Source organism: Indicator indicator, chromosome 15, assembly GCF_027791375.1.
Source record: "Indicator indicator isolate 239-I01 chromosome 15, UM_Iind_1.1, whole genome shotgun sequence".
Classification (NCBI taxonomy): Eukaryota; Metazoa; Chordata; class Aves; order Piciformes; family Indicatoridae; genus Indicator; species Indicator indicator.
In genome coordinates, this window is record NC_072024.1 from 23,949,280 (window position 1) to 23,966,772 (window position 17,493).

The 17,493-nt window shown below is 55.8% G+C and overlaps 1 protein-coding gene across 1 annotated transcript in view; it reads right to left on the bottom strand.

Moving 5' to 3' along the window:
- WNT7A (Wnt family member 7A) overlaps window positions 1-14,684 on the bottom strand; it is an 87,807-nt gene extending 73,123 nt beyond the window's left edge. Inside the window, exons 1-2 of the mRNA XM_054387249.1 lie at window positions 14,614-14,684; window positions 13,496-13,722 (exon numbers count right to left, since the gene is read on the bottom strand). Coding sequence (XP_054243224.1) covers window positions 13,496-13,722; window positions 14,614-14,684 — 298 coding nt within the window. The remainder of the gene's footprint in view (window positions 1-13,495; window positions 13,723-14,613) is intronic.
- Between the last annotated feature and the right edge of the window lie 2,809 nt (window positions 14,685-17,493).

Genomic DNA, 17,493 nt, shown 5'->3' on the forward strand with positions numbered 1-17,493 from the left:
AAATTCCCATCCTGGCTTTCTTGTGGCCAGGTCTCTCTGTTCTTAGAGAGAAACCACTCCAGGCCTAGCCATAACTTTTGAAACCACTCTCTTTACACTCACAAAGTTCCTACTGCAGGCACTGGCACTGCACAGCTGGCAGGCAGGGTGCTGCAGCTCCCACAGCAGCCCCTCCTGGGGGCCCCATGGCTCTGGTCCCCCCCCCCCCCTGTGCCATTGCACTCGTTCAGCCACCTCCAGGCTGTGAGCCTGTGAGAGGAGCAAGCTCCTCTACCCTGCTAAATAAAGGTAATCTCTCTGCTTCTCTGGAACATGTATTCACAAGACACATCAGAAGGCAGGTATGACAACCTCCTGATGGGAATTCCACCTGCAGCGACCTTGGGGCAATGTTTTATCTTCCTGTGACAAGGTTGACTTCTTGGCATCCAGCAGCATGCTGGGGTTGGGGTGTTCAGGCTGTATTTCAGCCTGCCCTCTTTCTTACCTGAGTTAAAAACTGCTTCTGAGGGCTGGGAACTTCACACAGAAATGCAGGCTCTGAGCTTGCTGGAGCAGACTGCAACCCTCCTCTTGATTACAGAATTTCTTTCCTGTATCACTTGTGGCCAAGAAGGCCAAAGGGGTCCTGGGAGGCAGGAGGAGTGTGGTCAGCAGAGCCAGGGAGGTTCTCCTCCCCCTCTGCTCTGCCCTAGTCAGGCCCCACCTGGAATATTGCATCCAGTTCTGGGCTCCCCAGTTCCAGAGGGGCAGGGATCTGCTGGAGAGAGTCCAAGGGAGGGCTCCAAGGATGCTGAAGGGACTGGAGCACTGCCTGGGAAGGAGAGACTGAGAGCTCTGGGGCTGTTTAGTCTGGAAAGAAGACTGAAAGGGGATCTGATCAATGTCTGTCAAGATCTGAGGGCTGGGGGTCAAGAGGGAGGGGACAGCCTCTGCTCATTTGTGCCCTGGGATAGGACAAGGGGCAATGGATGGAAACTGCAGCAGAGGAGGTTCCACCTCAACATGAGGAAGAACTTCTTGACTGTGAGTCCCAGAGCCCTGGAACAGGCTGCCCAGAGAGGTTGTGGAGTCTCCTTCTCTGCAGCCTTTGCAGCCCTGTCTGGATGTGTTCCTGTGTGACCTGTGCTGGATTCTCTGGTCCTGCTCTGGCAGGGGGTTGGACTGGAAGATCTCCAGAGGTCCCTTCCAACACCTAACCTCCTCTGATCCTGTTTTGCCACACCACTGGTTCAGAACACAGACTACCCATCAGAAGACAGACTATCTATCAATCCTTCTAAACCCTGAACACACCAAACAGTGCAGCTGCTCTTAGAACCTCATTTCCCCAGCCTGATGCAGGTAACCTTCCCTGTGACATTACAGCAGCAAACATTTTCAGGAGGATCCAGCACTGCCTGTTGGCTTGAGCTGTTGTCTCATAATTCAAAGAACCAGACTGCAAAACCTGAGACAGGAGGCTATGCCAGAGCTCAAAATTAAAAACAAGACAATATGTAGAAAATGACTGAAGATGAAATCTTCTCTGGAACACACCTGGAACAAGATGTCTTTGGAAGGTTTTGTCTTCAACACAAAGTTTTCATAGAATCATAGAATGGTCTGGGCTGGAAGGGACCTCCAAAGCTCATCCACTCCAACCCCCGGTACTCAGCAGGGACATCCTCCACTAGATCAGGTTGCCCAGAGCCCTGTCCAGCCTCACCTTGAATACCTCCAGGCATGGGGCCTCAACCACCTCCCTGGGCAACCTGTTCCAGTGTTCCACCACCCTCATGGTGCAGAACTTGTTCCTCACATCCAATCTCAATCTGCTCTGCTCTAGTTTGAAGCCATTGTCCCTGGTCCTGTCCCTGCAGCCCTTTGCAAACAGTCTCTCTGCAGCCTTCTTGCAGCCCCCTTCAGGTCCTGGCAGGCTGCTCTGAGGTCTGCCTGGAGCCTTCTCTTCTGCAGGCTGAACACCCCCAGCTCCCTCAGCCTGTCCTCAGAGCAGAGCTGCTCCAACCCCTGATCATTTCTGTGGCCTCCTCTGGATCTGCTCCATCAGGTCCAGGTCCTTCCTGTGTTGAAGGCTCCAGACCTACATTTTTCCTTTTAACTCTACCAGAAGAGACAGGAGAATGAGACAGATCTTCTTCTCTTTTCCATAGTGGCAAAGGAGAGAGCTCCTGGCAGCTCCTGACCAAGCCAGCTCAGAGTTTGCCTTGCAGGGTGGTTGCCCTTTCTTTCCATAGTGGGGAACATCTCCTCTTCCTTCCTGCATTCCCTCAGCCTGTCCTCAGAGCAGAGCTGCCCCAGCCCCCTGATCATTTCCATTGCCCTCCTCTCTTCTCCCAGCAAGTATGAGCTGCTTGATTTTCATCCTCTCTGTGGCAGGGCACTGCTCTGTTCTCCCTTCCAATGGCATCTCCATGCCAGCTCAGCCTTTTTTGTCCCTTTCAGTCCTGTTTTTCCCTAACTATCCTCATTTAACCTTGAATTCTGCCACCCCCCCTTCACTACCATCCTTTAACATCTCCTTTCAAACCAAAAGGTCCTTGATTTCCATCTGTCCCTCTGTAGCTCATTGCTGTTTACACTTCTTCTTACCAAGATTTCAGGCAGATCCTTCCTTTTATCTTTCCTCCTTTGCTTTCAGCACTGCTGATCAGAGTCTTGAGACCTTGTGCTTTGGATTCAGTGCCCCCATAGTGGCAAAGGAGAGAGCTCTCAGGAGCTCCTGACCAAGCCAGCTCAGAGCCTGGCTTGCAGGGTGGTTGCCCTTTCTTTCCATAGTCCCCTCTTCCTTCCTGCTGCTGAAGCCACAGAAGAGAAGTTTGGTTTAATATATGGGAAAGAAATGGCTGCTGAATTCATCTCAGCAGACAGCAGAGAGCTGTAACAAGGCTCTGCAGGAGCACAGCCCTCCTGGGAACCTCTGGAGCAGCCCCAAGCTGAGCTGCTGAGCTGCCCTGCTGCACTCAGAAGCCTTCAGACCCCTTTGCCCACCTGGATCCTTGCTTCAGTTTCACTTGTCCTCGTGGTGTCAATGTGGTCACACCACTACACCTGTTCAGGTAAGAGAAGCCAAAGCTTTGATGCCTCTCAGTAAGTCCAGGATGGAAACTTGGTTGAGTCTGGTTTTGCTGCAATGCTCTTTGGGGACCTTCACATTTCTTCCCACACCTCAGCTGACTCTCTCCATCCTCTCCCAAGGTCCAGGGCAGCTTCCACCAGGCTGTTCAGCCTTTCTTCTCACAGACCCACACCTGAAGGGAGTTTCCACTTTGCTGGGCCACTTTGTAGAGCTGCACTCAAACACTTGGTGTTGTCTTCACTGGAGAGGTCTCACACAGGATCCCAGGATGTGAGGGGTTGAAAGGGACCTCTGGAGAACTTCCAGTCCAACCCCCCTGCCAGAGCAGGACCAGAGAATCCAGCACAGGTCACACAGGAACACATCCAGACAGGGCCCAGGATGCTCAAGTTGTCATCCAACCTGGCCTTCAACACCCCCAGGGAGGAGACATCCACAGCCTCCCTGGGCAACTTCTTCCAGTGTCTCCCCACCCTCACTGAAAATAATTTCTTCCTCATCTCCACTCTCAATCTCCCCTCTCCCAGCCCAAAGCCATTGTCCCTCATCCTGGCACTCCCAGTCCTTGTCTAAAGTCCCTCCCCAGCTCTCCTGGAGCCCCTTCAGGCACTGGAAGGTTGCTCTAAGGTCTCTCTGGAGCCTTCTCCTCTCCAGGCTGAACAGCCCCAACTCCCTCAGCCTGTCCCTACAGGGGAGGGTCTCCAGCCCTCTGATCATCTTGGTGACCTCCTCTGGAGCCTCTCCAGCAGCTCCAGGTCCTTCTTGTGCTGGGGGCCCCAGAGCTGGAGGCAGTGCTGCAGGTGGGGTCTGAGCAGAGCAGAGGGGCAGAATCCCCTCCCTGTGCTGCTGCTCTCCCTGCTCTGGATGCAGCTCAGCACTCAGCCAGCTCTGGGCTGCCAGCAACCATTGCCAACTCCTGTTGAGTTTTTCACCACCCAACAGCACCAAGGCCTTCTCCTCAGCACTGCTCTCTGTCTGTTCTCCATCCAGCCTGCATTTGTGCTTGGGATTGCACTGCCCAGGTGTAGGACCTTGCACTTGGCCTTATTGAACTTCATGAGGCTGGCTTGGGCTCACCTATGCAGCCTGTCCAGATGCCTCTGGATGGATCCCTTCCCTTCAGCTGTCAGCTGGGACACACAGCTTGGTGTCATCCACAGATCTGCTGAGGGTGCCTCAATCCCAATGCCCATGTCAGTGACAGAGATGTTAAACAGCACTGGTCCCAGTACCCACCCCTGAGGGATGCCACTGGTCACTGGTCTCCATTTGGCCTTGAGCTGCCCTTTAGATAACACAAAACCCTCAAGAATGTCAAGGCAGCTGTGTGAGACAGCTACTCCTTGCCTTCTGATCACCACAAACAGCAAAACTGCTGCTGGCTACCTGTTCAGAGGGCTGCACACAGCAACATGCTACCAAAGCACCTGACAAAACCTCTGCCCTAGCACTTGCCCCTCCTGACATCCATCAGAGCCCAAAGCTGATTTTCAGGTCCCATCACTGCTTGTTCAGACATTTAGGCTTGGCCACATTTCACCTGAAGAGAGGTGGGCAGGAAGTTTTTTGACCTCCCCTGCTTTGAAACCTCAGTTCTGCTTGTGGTCATCCTCAGGTCCAGAAGTGCTGCCCACTGTGAGCAAGGTGTTTGGGTTTCAAAGGGTCCAGACCTGCAGCCTGGCATCATCTCCAGGGTTGTTTTAAACAATCCTCTTGGTGACTTTGCATTATTAATAAGGTGTCTCTAGAACTGCCTAGAAAAAAACCTCCTCCTGTGCACTTGCTTCCAACTTCATCCTTTCCTGTCAGAACTGGCCCCAGTCCTTAGCTGGAGTAAGCTGATGTCACTTGGTTCTTCCTGTCAGTGCCACTACTGTCACCACCTCCCACAATGAGATATCCACAGCAGGGGAAAGTCTCTCTTCTGAGGGACAAACTAGACCAGAGGACAGGAGAAACAGTGAGTGGGTGCTGTGCACTGCTTGGCAGGGTGCTGTGCACTGCTTGGCAGGGTGCTGCAACCCCCTGGAATCACAGAATCCTTTTGGCTGGAACAGAGCTTTAAGCTCATTCACTCCAACCATTCCTTGACTCTGCCCAGGCTGGGGCTAAGCCATGGCCCTCAGCACCACAGCTCTGCCTCCTGGAAACAGCTCCAGGGATGGGGATTCAAACACCTCCCTGGGCAGCCTGTGCCAGGCTTTGAGAGCCCTTTAGGAGAAGTTTCTTCTGTTGTCCAACCTAAACCTCCCCTGGAGCAACTTGAGGCCATTTTCTCTTGTCCTATCACTTGTTACCAGGGAGAAGAGCCCAACCCCCACCTGGCTCCAACCTCCTCTCAGGGAGCTGTAGAGAGCAATGAGGTCTCCTCTCAGCCTCCTCTTCCCCAGACTGAACACCCCTACGTGCCTCAGCTGCTCCTTCCCAGCCCTGTTCTCCAGACCCTTCCCCAACTTCATTGCCCTTCTCTGGACCTGCTCCAGCTCCTCAGCATCTCTCTTGTAGTGAAGGTCCCAGAACTGAACCCAGTGCTCAAGGTGTGGCCTCCTCAGTGCTGAGCACAGGAGGCAATCTATTCCCTGGTCCTGCTGGCCACAGATCCCAGGATGTTAGGGGTTGGAAGGGACCTCTGGAGATCTTCCAGTCCAACCCCCTGCCAGAGCAGGACCAGAGAATCCAGCACAGGTCACACAGGAACACATCCAGACAGGGCTGCAAAGGCTCCAGAGAAGGAGACTCCACAACCTCTCTGGGCAGCCTGTTCCAGGGCTCTGGGACCCTCCCAGTCAAGAAGTTCTTCCTCCTGTTGAGGTGGAACCTCCTGTGCTGCAGTTTATTGGCCCTTGTCCTATCCCAGGGTGCAATACAGAAGAGCCACACTGCTGCTGACACAAGCCAGGAGCTCAAGCGTGAGATCACAAAAAGGCTGGATGAAGCCTGGAGGAATTTAAATGGTTGCTAACTGTAACTCTTCAGCTAAATCATCAGTGGGAGATGGATTGCAGTGAGTCTGCCAGAGCACAGACACACACCTGCTACAGGCTGCAACAGGAGAAAGCTGTGGGATGCTTTCCTTCCACCAAGATCAAAGAGTTTCACCAAGACTTGTGTCCCTCTTGGCATTTCAAAAACAGGACAAGAGAAGCACAGGGAAGAGGAGTTGCCATGGTGCCTCAGCCACTCAGCAGCAGAGCCACAAGGAGAGCCTAGGCCTCCTCAGTCACTTAATGGTCCTTAAACAGCAAAGGTCTCACACAACAACAGAATCCCGGGTTGGAAGGGACCCCAAGGACCACCTGGTCCAACCCTTCTAGGTGACAGCATGGATTAAATGAGCTGGGCCAGCAGCCTGTCCAGCTCAGTCTCAAAGCTGCCCAGTGCAGGGGACTCCACTGCTGCCCTTGGGAGATGATTCCAGAGTCTGACTGTGCTCAGGGGGAACATTTTCTTCTGGAGTCCCATGGGAATGTCCCCAGCAGTACCTTGTCCCCATCCCCCCTTGTCTTCTCCATGGCCCTCCTTGTGCAAAGGGAGTCTCCATCCTCCTGGCAGCCTCCCTTCATGTCCTGCTGCATGGCAAGAAGCTCTCCCCTCAGCTTCTCTTCTGCAGGCTGAACATCCCCAGCTCTCAGCCTTTCCTTCCCTGGCAGGGCTGCCAGGCCTCTGAGCATTCTCTGGCCCTTCTCTGGACATTTCCCAGCCTGCCCATTTTAGGATGTTTTTCCTTTAGGGTTTTCCCATTGGCCTGATAAGGTTTGTTTCCAACTGTTCAAGCCCCAGAAATGCCATCTCTGACCCAGTGCTAGCCCATGGCACCAGAACAGCAGCTCCAGTGGCCCTTCTCTGGACAGTTTCCACCCTGCTCACATCATTTTTTGTACAGTAGGAACCAAAACTGGAAGCAGGTAATGAAACCTGGGTTTGGAGACAGGACCTGCTGGAGAGAGTCCAAGGGAGAGGCAGGAGGATGCTTAGGGGACTTGAGCATCTCCCCTGTGAAGAGAGACTGAGAGCCCTGGGGCTGTTTAGTGTGGAGAAGAGAAGGCTGAGAGGGATCTGATCAATGTCTATCAATAGCTGAGGGGTGGGGGTCAAGGGGAGGGGGCCAGGCTCTTTTGGGTGGTGCACAGTGATAGGTCAAGGAACAATGGAGACAAATTTGAACAGAGAAGATTTCACCTCAACATGAGGAGAAAGTTCTTTGGTGTGAGGGTGCTGGAGCCCTGGAGCAGGCTGCCCCGGGGGGTTGTGGAGTCTCCTTCTCTGGAGACTTTCTAGACCCACCTGGATGCATTCCTGTGTGGACTACCCTGGGTGATGCTGCTGTGGCAGGGGGGTTGGACTGGATGGTCCCTTCCAGCCTCTAATGCACTATGATACCTTGGTGTGCTGTCAAAGTCGTGGGCTGGGAAACAGCTCCCAGTGACCTGTGGTATCCAAGGGAACTCATTGGTATGGACCAGCAGACACACAAATCCTATTAGCATAGAGTGACTTCAGCACAGCCCTGCAGAGGGATCTGAGGCTCAGATGGCAGCCCGTGCCCGGCAGCCAGGCTGCTGTCATTCTGAAGTCATCCCCTAAGCACAGAGCAGGTCCCATCAGCCCCACACCACATGCACTTCACCCAGAATGCCAAATGAGCTCATGGGTGGCCTCCTGGCTTCACTGCAAGTGGCAAGACAGAGGTACCCTGAGTGCTTCCCAGCTCAGCACTTGAAGGATGCAAATCAGCCAAGGAATCCACTCAGCCTTTGGATGCTGTGAGGTGTGAGCTGCTGCCTGGAGAGTGTTTGTGACACACGCTGTGTGCAGGGAACATAGAGCTGCTGCTGCTGCTAGGTAAGCTGAAAAGGTAGAGAATCACAGAATTGTCAGGGTTCGATGGGACCTCAAGGCTTAACCAGTTCCAACCCCCCTGCCATGGGCAGGGACACCTCACACTACAGCAGGTTGCTCACAGCCACATCCAGCCTGGCTGCAAACACCTCCAGGGATGAGGCTTCCACCACCTCCCTGGGCAACCTCTGCCAGTCTCTCACCACCCTCATGGGGAACAACTTCTTCCTAATGTCTAATCTAAATCTGAATCTCCTCACTCCTAGTTTTGCTCCATTCCCCCCAGTCCTGTCACTCCCTCACACCCTCAAAAGTCCCTCCCCAGCTTTCTTGGAGCCCCCTTCAGATCCTGCAAGGCCACAAGAAGGTCTCCTGGGAGCCTTCTCCTCTCCACACTGCACAACCCCAACTCTCTCAGTCTGTCCTCAGAGCAGAGCAGCTCCAGCCCTCTGCTCATCCTCATGGCCCTTCTCTGGACACCTTCCAGCACCTCCAGATCCTTCCTGAAACAGAGGCTCCAGAACTGGACCCAGAGCTCCAGGTGGGGTCTGAGCAGAGTGGAGCAGAGGGGGAGAATCCCCTCCCTGGCCCTGCTGGCCACACTTCTCTTGCTGCAGCCCAGGCTCTGCTTGGCTCTCTGGGCTGCAAGTGCTCACTGCTGGCTCCTGCTGAGCTTCTCCTCCACCAGCACCCCCAAGGCCTTTTCAGCATCTTTGCCCTGATGTTAACCTGCATTGTTCTTTGGCACAGCAACCTTGAAATACGTCACACATTTCTCTGCTGCTCAGGTTTAGGCACACAGACCTGGTCTCCTTTTCCTCATGGGCACCAGATTTGTCATAGGGCTTTACAGAATCCCAGCATGGTGAGGGCTGGAAAAGACCTCTGGAGATCATAGAACCATAGAATTGGTCTGGTTGGAAAAGGCCTCTAAGATCATCCAGTCTGACCATCAAGCCAACACCACCATGGCCACCAAACCATGGCCCCAAGTGCCATAGCCACATTAGCTTTTCCCAGGGATGGGGACTCCACCACTTCCCTGGGCAGCTTCTTCCAATCCCTGACCACTCTTGAAGCAAAGACATTTTTCCTCATCTCCAACCTAACCCTCCCCTGGCACAATTCAGGCCACTTCTATCACCTGATGCTAGAGTGAAGAGGCCAACCCCCACCTAACTGCAACCTCCTTTCAGGATGTTGTAGAGAGCAATGTGGTCCAACCCCCTGCTCCAGCAGGGCACCCACAGCAGCTTGCCCAGGAGCACAGTGGCCAGGGGGTTTGGAATCTCTGCAGAGGAGGAGACTCCACAACCTCTCTGGGCAGCCCGCTCCATGGCTCCAGCATCCTCACACCAAAGAAGTTCTTCCTCATGTTCAGGTGGAACCTCCTGGATACCAGTGCCCCTTGGCCTGTCCCTGGGCACCACTGAGCAGAGTCTGGCCCCAGCCTCTTGCCCCCACAGCTCCTTTAGCTCTTGCTGAGCATTGCTCAGATCCCCTCTGGGGCTGCTCTTCTGCAGGCTCTCAGCCCCAGGGCTCTCAGCCTTTGCTCCTCACAGAGCTGCTCCAGACCCCTCAGCAGCTTTGTAGCCTCCACTGCACCCTCTCCAGTAGCTCCCTGAACAGCACAGAGCTTTCTCCCTTTCTAACCAGAACTCTTGGCCTTTATTTCTCTGAGGGATAACCTGGATCCCACCCTGACACACAGATTTTTGGGCAAAGAGAGAGAAATGTAGGGGTGAGCAGCTTTGTCCTTGTAGCTATGGAGACACGAGCTGTGGCAGCTGTTGTAGCCTCCTGTGCATAGTGAGAAGGTGAAGGAGACAGCCTGAGCAGAACCAAGATCTCCTTGTGCTGAGTGGGAGATGTTGCTGGGGTCATGGCCTCTAAAAGCTAAGGTGGGACAGAGCCTTGCAGAGCAAGAGCTGGGGGAAAGAGCTGTCTGCCTTTTCCCCCCATCCCGTCTGGTCACACAAACTGGGCACACCAATGAGAGGAGAATGAGCCCAAGGAAAACCAAAGAAGTCATTCTGGCTGAACCCTAAGCAGGGGCAGCATCACTGAGGTGTTTCAGCACTGCAGGGGATAGGTAGAGTGCCACAACCCAAAGCAGGTGTTTTGCCTACCTGCAGGTTGGGTGCTGTGGTTCATTTGGGGCACCTGGGGTTTTAAATCAGGGTTTTTTTAGATCAGTTTAGAATGTAATTGGTTAAAAAGTCCAGGTAGTGCTCTTTGGGCTGCTCCTTACAGGGAGAGAGCCAGGAACTAAATTTGTGGGCAGGCCTGTAGCCCTCATGTTGTGTTTCTATTGAATACGAATCTTAGTGCCTGTACAGCAGGCACTGGAAGAGGCTGCCCAGGGAGGTGGTGGAGTCCCCATCCCTGTGGCCATGGCACTTTGGGACATGGTTTGGTGGCCATGGTGGTGCTGGCTCAGTGGTTGGACTCAATGATCTCAGAGGTCTTTTCCAACCAAAACAATTCTGTGACAATACTTCATGGTGCTGGAAGGGTTGAGTGGTTTCATCCTTGAGACACCTCAACATTCACCACAGCAGGTTTCAAACCTGTGTCTGTCCTACCACAGTTTGTTTTCCAATGTAAATGTCTCACCTTAAATTAATCAAATTGATTAAATGGGAAGTTTGGGAGGGGGCTGAGGGGTCCTCTTTCAATGAGTTTTATAATCAGGATGCCTTTCAGCCCCTGACTGTGTTCTGAAACCAAGGATGGATCTGCCCTATCCATCTTAGCCTCATAATGGATAGATAGAGCATATTAAGAGTTATCACCTCAAAGACAGATCAAAGTCTACTTCCTTCAGTATTGACTTTCTTTAAAAGGGCCTAAATATAACCTGCTAGCTAAATAATTCAATTTGGGGAGGGAGGAACTGAGTGCATGTTTATACAACAGACCACAATACCTCCACAGTTCTGTGAGCTGTTGGAGGAGGAGAAACCCTTCTCACATCTTCTGTGCAAGGAAATGTTCCTCTTAGCCTAAATGAGGCCCAATCTGTCAGCCAGCCAAATGGACTCTTCAGTGACAGCAGTGGCAAGAGCTTGCATGGATCACTGACAGAGAGAGCTCAGCTCAAGGAACAGAAGCAATCAGCTGATCTGAATAAATGCTCTGGTTTCAGATGTTTCCCAGTGTCATGCAGGGTGGTTTTTACAGTCCCCACTTGACTCACTCCAAGCATTAAAGGTGTTGAAAGATCAGTAACTTGCACAGGGCTTTCAAATTTAGTTGTCTCATTCCCTTCCTTGTTCTTTCCTGAAATATCACAGGATGTTAGTCAAGGGTGGGAAGGGACCTCTGGAGATCTTCCACTCCAAGCCCCTGCCAGAGCAAGGCCATAGAATCCAGCACAGGTCACACAGGAACACATCCAGACAGGGCTGCAAAGGCTCCAGAGAAGGAGACTCCACAACCTCTCTGGGCAGCCTGCTCCAGGGCTCTGGGACCCTCACAGTGAAGAAGTTCCTCCTCATGTTGAGGTGGAACCTCCTGTGCTGTAGCTTCCATCCATTGCCCCTTGTCCTATCCCAGGGTGCAACTGAGCAGAGGCTGTCCCCTCCCTCTTGACCCCCAGCCCTCAGATCTTGACAGACATTGATCAGATCCCCTTTCAGTCTTCTTTCCAGACTAAACAGCCCCAGAGCTCTCAGTCTCTCCTCCCCAGGCAGTGCTCCAGTCCCTTCAGCATCCTTGGAGCCCTCCCTTGGACTTTCTCCAGCAGATCCCTGTCCCTCCTGAACTGAGGAGCCCAAAAAATATCCTCAAATTTTGGAAAGTGCTCCCAGCAGCATGCATGTTCAGCCTGCACAGGAGCCCTCAGGAGTGCCAGAGCACAGCAGCAAGGATGGAGCTCTGTGTTTCATGAGCATGCAATCAGGGAGGTACCAGGGATGTCTCCTGCCATTTATGACAAAGCTGCCTGGAGCCAGTCCAGTCCAGAGGGTTTCCAAAGAAGCCAGGGCACAGCAGCTGTACAAATCCTCAGGCTTCTCTTAGCTTCTATCCTCACTCACTCATGAAATATCCATGGTTTCTATCAAGCTAAGCATTGTTTGATGCATTTTCTGGTGGGCATGGCACTCCAGGACATGGTTTAATGGCCATGGTGGTCTAACGTTGATGGTTGGACTTGATCATCTTAGAGAGCTTTCCAATCAAAACAATTCTGTGATTTGGTGATTCTGTTGTAGGTGGGAAAGCAGAAAGACACCAAAGCTGGAAACCACCAATCCCAGCTTCAGGTTCTGGAGACAGAATGCCACAATGTGAGTGAGGAGCTTTTAATGAAGCCTCTTAAAATACCTGTACTTGGAAAGCACTTTTCCTCAGTCCTAGTATTTTATGTGCTGTGGGATCAGCAGGCACTGAGTAAGCTCTCTGCCACTTTGTGTTTTGCAGCACAGGGGTATGAGAGGTTTAACCTTCACCCCTGTTTCCTCAGCTATTCATAGGTCATAGAATCATAGAACACATCAGGTTGGAAGGGACCCTCCAGGGTCACCTAATTCATTAGTCGTTACTAATGCTGGTTTAGGTAAGGCTTTGGACGTGTTTTGTACTGTTGTGATAAACTGGGAAGGGGGGGGAGGGGGGAAGAAGAGGAATCTGCAAATGGGATCTTCTGCCTGTTGATTGGAGCAGCTTTTGTTCAGCCCTGACATCCCAAACCAGGACACGCACCACGTTCTTTCCAGGGGGAGAGAGGCCACCAAGTAGAGCTGCTATAGAATAACTGCTTTGTAAGTCTCTCACAATGAGATGCTGCTGATCCGTAGTCCCACCAGGCATAGACACCCTGCCAGCATCATTGCCCAGATGCCTGCCCCCCAGAAGTGCAATCCTAACCCTGCTCAGCAATCCCAACCCTGTACAGTGGTCCCTGGCTGCCACCTCCAACTGAGCTAAACACCTTTCTCACACCCTCAGGCACTGCAGTCCTGAGCACAGAGGGAAGCCCTTCCTGAAAGGATTAGCGAGAGCAGGGCAGAGAAACTGGCAAGCAGGGCAGTGGAAGCTAAGGCATGGGGCAGTGCTTCCTGAGCACAGCAAGGGCAGCAGCAGCTGCCCTGCCAGGAGGAACCACTGATGCCAGTTGTGCTGGCAACAACATAGAATTATAGAATTGTCAGGGCTGGAAGGGACCTCAAGGCTCAGCCAGTTCCAATCCCCCCTGCCATGGCCAGGGACACCTCACACTCCAGCAGGTTGCTCACAGCCACATCCAGCCTGGCTGCAAAAACCTCCAGGCATGAGGCTTCCACCACCTCCCTGGGCAACCTCTGCCAGGCTCTCACCACCCTCACAGGGAAGAATTTCTTCCTCACATCCGATCTGAATCTCCCCATTTCTAGTTTTGTTCCATTCCCCCACTCCCTGACACCCAAAAAAATCCCTCCCCAGCTTTCTTGCAGGCCCGCAGCATCCAGCTGAACATGGGCAAGGCAAAGTTCCTGCCCTGGCTGGCACCAGCCGAGTGAGCACCATCAGCCATGCCCTGTGCCCCCTTCCCCAATACCACGCCGGTCAGTAGCAAGCAGAGAGGCAACATACCCACTTTCAGCTCCTTCCCGAAGACCGTCCTCTCGCCCAGGGCAGAGCAGTTCCAGCGCCCGTTGCGAAACTGGAACTGGCACTCATTGATGCCCATCTGGGACCCTTCCCCGATGACAATAATCGCGTCGGGCCTGCTCTGGCAGATTGCCCGCTGCCGGGGGGCGAGCCCCGGGATCTTGTTACAGATGATGCTGGCTCCCAGGGCCACCACAGAGGAAAAGCCCCTGCAACGACAAGACGGCAGGAGGGGTGGATGAGGGGCGGCTCGTCCCGGCGGAGACCGCCACTTCCCGCTGCCTCCCGGCTCTGCGGGACCCTGCTTCGGCAGGTGCCCCCGGAACACACCCCTCTCTTCCCCGAGTCGCCTCCCTCTCCCCACAGCCACGGCAGAGATAAGGAGCACGTGGGGCTCCTGCCAAAACGGGACCGAACTTCCTCATCCGTCAGTTAAAGCGCAGGCAGCTGCCTTACGTGCCCGGGCCACGCACCGGCAGCGGGATGGGAGGGCTTTCCGTCTGCCGTGGAGCAGCTGGGAGGGGAGGGAAGAGGATAACCCACGCTCCCTGCCCGCGGGCTGCGCCGCCTCCATCTCCCCGCAGCCGAGCGCACCTGGGCGGGCAGCGCCGGGACGGCTCGGCCTGGCTGGGGGATGCTGCGGATGTCGCGGGGGGGAAGCTGCGTGGACAGTGGGGAGAGCAGCTCCCGCCCCGCTCCCTTCCCGCTGTCGCCGCCGGGGGGGTTCGGTGCGGGGAAGCGGAGCCCGCCCGGTTTGCCGGCAGGTACCTGCGGGTGTCAGTCCCTCCGGTCTCCCCCTCTTCCCCACCGCAGTGCCGTTGTCCCCTGGGGGTCACCCAGAGGGGTAGGGGCTCTACCTATCTTTTAAGAAATATTCATCGGCACTACCACTTTTTTTTCTTTTTCTTTCTTTTTTCTTTTCTTTTTCTTTTTTTTTCTTTTCTTTTTCTTTGGTTTTTGGTTGTTGTTTTTGGTTTTTGTTTTTTTTTTTTTTGGAGGCTTCCCGAATGAAATAGTAACAGGTCTGGGCAGGTTGGGCTGGGAGCGAAGGAGAGCGCGATTGTTATAAAAGAGACCCAAAAAAAAGGAAAGTTCTTTACCCGATCTTGATGTAGACAATGCCCAGGCTCAGGAAGATGTGGAAGATCCAGCGCCTTGTTTTCCTGTTCATAATTCCTCGCTAGCCGTGTCTCAGCCCCGCATGCGAAACGACGCCTGTGCCAACGCTGCCGGCCCGGGCCGGTGCTGGCGGAGCCGCCGGCTCAGGGCAGCGGGGCCGAGAGGGGCAGCCCCCGCCGCGCCCCGAGCAGCCCGCCGCTGCCCACCGCCGAGCCCCCACCGCCTCTCACCATGTCCCCCGCCGGGGCCCGCCCGCTCCGAGCTGCCCCGGAGCCGTGGTGCCCGTCCCGCGTCGCGCCTTGTCGCTGCCCCTCGAGGGATAGGACTGCGGATCCCTGCCGAGCGCCGGCGGCCCCCCGGCCCGGTGTTCAGTGTCCCCCACGCTCTCTCCCCTGGGATTTGCCTTTCCTCCCTTTCTCTCTTCTTCAGCTCCTTGGGCGTGTTCTCCAAAGGAGGGAGTTGTCCAGCCGGGGGGAAAAGGGAGGCGGGGGGAGCTGAAAGAGGGTGAGCGGCAGCGATCACCTGCTTGCGGGCAGGCTCGCAGCGACCCCGCTGCAGCCGGGAGAGCGGCTTCTCCAGCGGGCACTGCCCGGGGGACGGCGGCAGTGGCTGCGGGGGGTGTCACCGGGGGGTGCCCCCGGGGCTGGCCCTGGCCCGCTGGCCGGCATGGGGTCGCACCCCGCGCTACTCCGCGCCGGCCGGCACCGGGGACAAGGGCTCGGAAAAGGGGAGGGGGAGTTTGAGGTTTTTACTCCGCGATAGCCACCCGTTCGCCAGAGCTGCCAGGCACCTGGTTTTATGCGTTTGCCCCGGCCCCGACGCTCCTCCCCCGGCTCTGCCTCCCTGCCTGTAACGTGCCGCTCCTCTCCCTCCCGGGATCCCAGCCGAGGTGAACCGGTGCGGCGGGATGAGCCGCGGGTGGCGCGCAGAATCCCCAGACCGCCGCTTGGTCGCGCCGCCGGGCGGCTGGGGCGGTACCGGCAGGTGCGCCGGGCACTGGGAGAGCCCCGCGGGGCCCAGACCGTACCTGCGGGGACCCGCGGGGCCCGCTCGTCTTGGTGGCTATGTAAAGAGAGGGGCAGGGCCGCGGAGCCGCTTGCAACCGCTGTCCCGCCGGGCACCGGCCTCACACTGTGTGTCTGTGGGACACACCGGGCTCACAGCAGGTGTCCGTGGGGCACACCGGGCTCACAGCAGGTGTCTATGGGGCACACCGGGCTCACAGCAGGTGTCCGTGGGACACGTCGGACTCACAGCAGGTGTCCGTGGGGCACACTGGACTCACATCAGGTGTCTATGGTACACACCGGCTCACAGCAGGTGTCCGTGGGGCACATCGGGATCACACCAGGTGTCAGTGAGGCACACCGGACTCACAGCAGGTGTGTGACACACCGAGCTCACACCGGGTGTCTGTAGGACACGCCGGGCTTACGGCGGGTGTTTGCGGGACACACCAGGTTCACACTGGACGTCTGTGGGACACACCGGGACTGACCCCCGGCGGGAAGCAGCCGGCTGCCGGAGCTTCGCAGAGCCTCCTTCCTGCCTGGAACAGTGGGTCCGGCCCGGCCCGGCCGACAGGAGTATCCCGGCTCGGCGTTGCGGGAATTGACACGGATATGGTGACTATTTTATTATCCACTTAAAATATTTCTAGCAGGGAGGTTACCTAAATGATAACAGGGGTGTGGCGCGGGAATTGTTCTGCTGATACTGTTTTTCTGAAAACAAAAAAAAAAAAACCAACCCGGCGAGAGGCCCCCGGGATCCCTCCCGGGAAGCCGGACCGAAGCCCCTCTCACGGGGTAGCGAGCCCGACCCCGCCGCTGCCCCCACGCAGCCCCGGAGCCGCTCCGGGAGCGAGGTCGGAGCGCGGGTGGCAGGGGTGGGGTCAGCACTGCCAAGCCTGTCCCTGCGGAGTGCCCAGGACGGGGATGGTGCCGCAGCCCCGCTCCGCTCCCCGCCTGCTCCGGGATGCCACTGCCGCAGATGCATTCACATCACCTTCAGCCTCCCACCGCGGCTGCAGCGCCCCTCCCGCAGGCAGTCGGGGGGCTGGCGGCCGAGCAGCCACAGGCCTGTGCGGAGACGGAAGGAACATCTGGGGACGTTCGGGGTGTCGCTGGCGTGAGGCGGCCCTGGATCCTCCCGGATCCTCCTGGATTCTCAAGCCCGGCCCGGCCCGGCTCCGCCGCAAACTCATTGGCAGAGCGCCACCTGGCGGTGCAGCGGGGCGGCAGCCGCTGGCACAGTGGGCACCGTGGATACAGAGAGAATCAGTGGGCACAGCAGGTACAGTGGGTACAGTAGGTAGAGTGGGTACAGCGGGCACAGTGGGCACAGAGAGACAGCGGGCCCAGCAGGTACAGTGAGTACAGAGAGAGACAGCAGGTACAGCGGGCACAACAGGCACAGTGGGTACAGAGAGAGAGAGTGGGCACAGTGGGCACAGAGGGAGAGAGCAGGTACAGCGGGCACAGTGAGAAGTAGCAGGTACAGCGGGCACAGCAGGCACAGTGGGCACATCAGGCACAGCTGGCAGAGAGACAGTGGGCACGGTGGGCACAGCAGATGCATTGAGTACAGCAGGCACAGTGGGCACAGCATGCAGAGACAGTGGGAACAGTGGGCAAAGACAGCAGGTACAGGGGGCATAGCAGGCAGAGACAGCAGATACAGTGGGCACAGTGGGTGGAGCAGACAGAGACAGTAGGCACAGTGGGTACAGTGGGCAGAGACAGTGGGCACAGTGGGCAGAGATAGGAGGTACAGCAGGTTCAGCTGGTACAGCATGCACAGAGGGCAGTGACTGCAGGCACAGCAGGGGCAGGATGGGCAGAGAGGGTAGAGATGGTGGA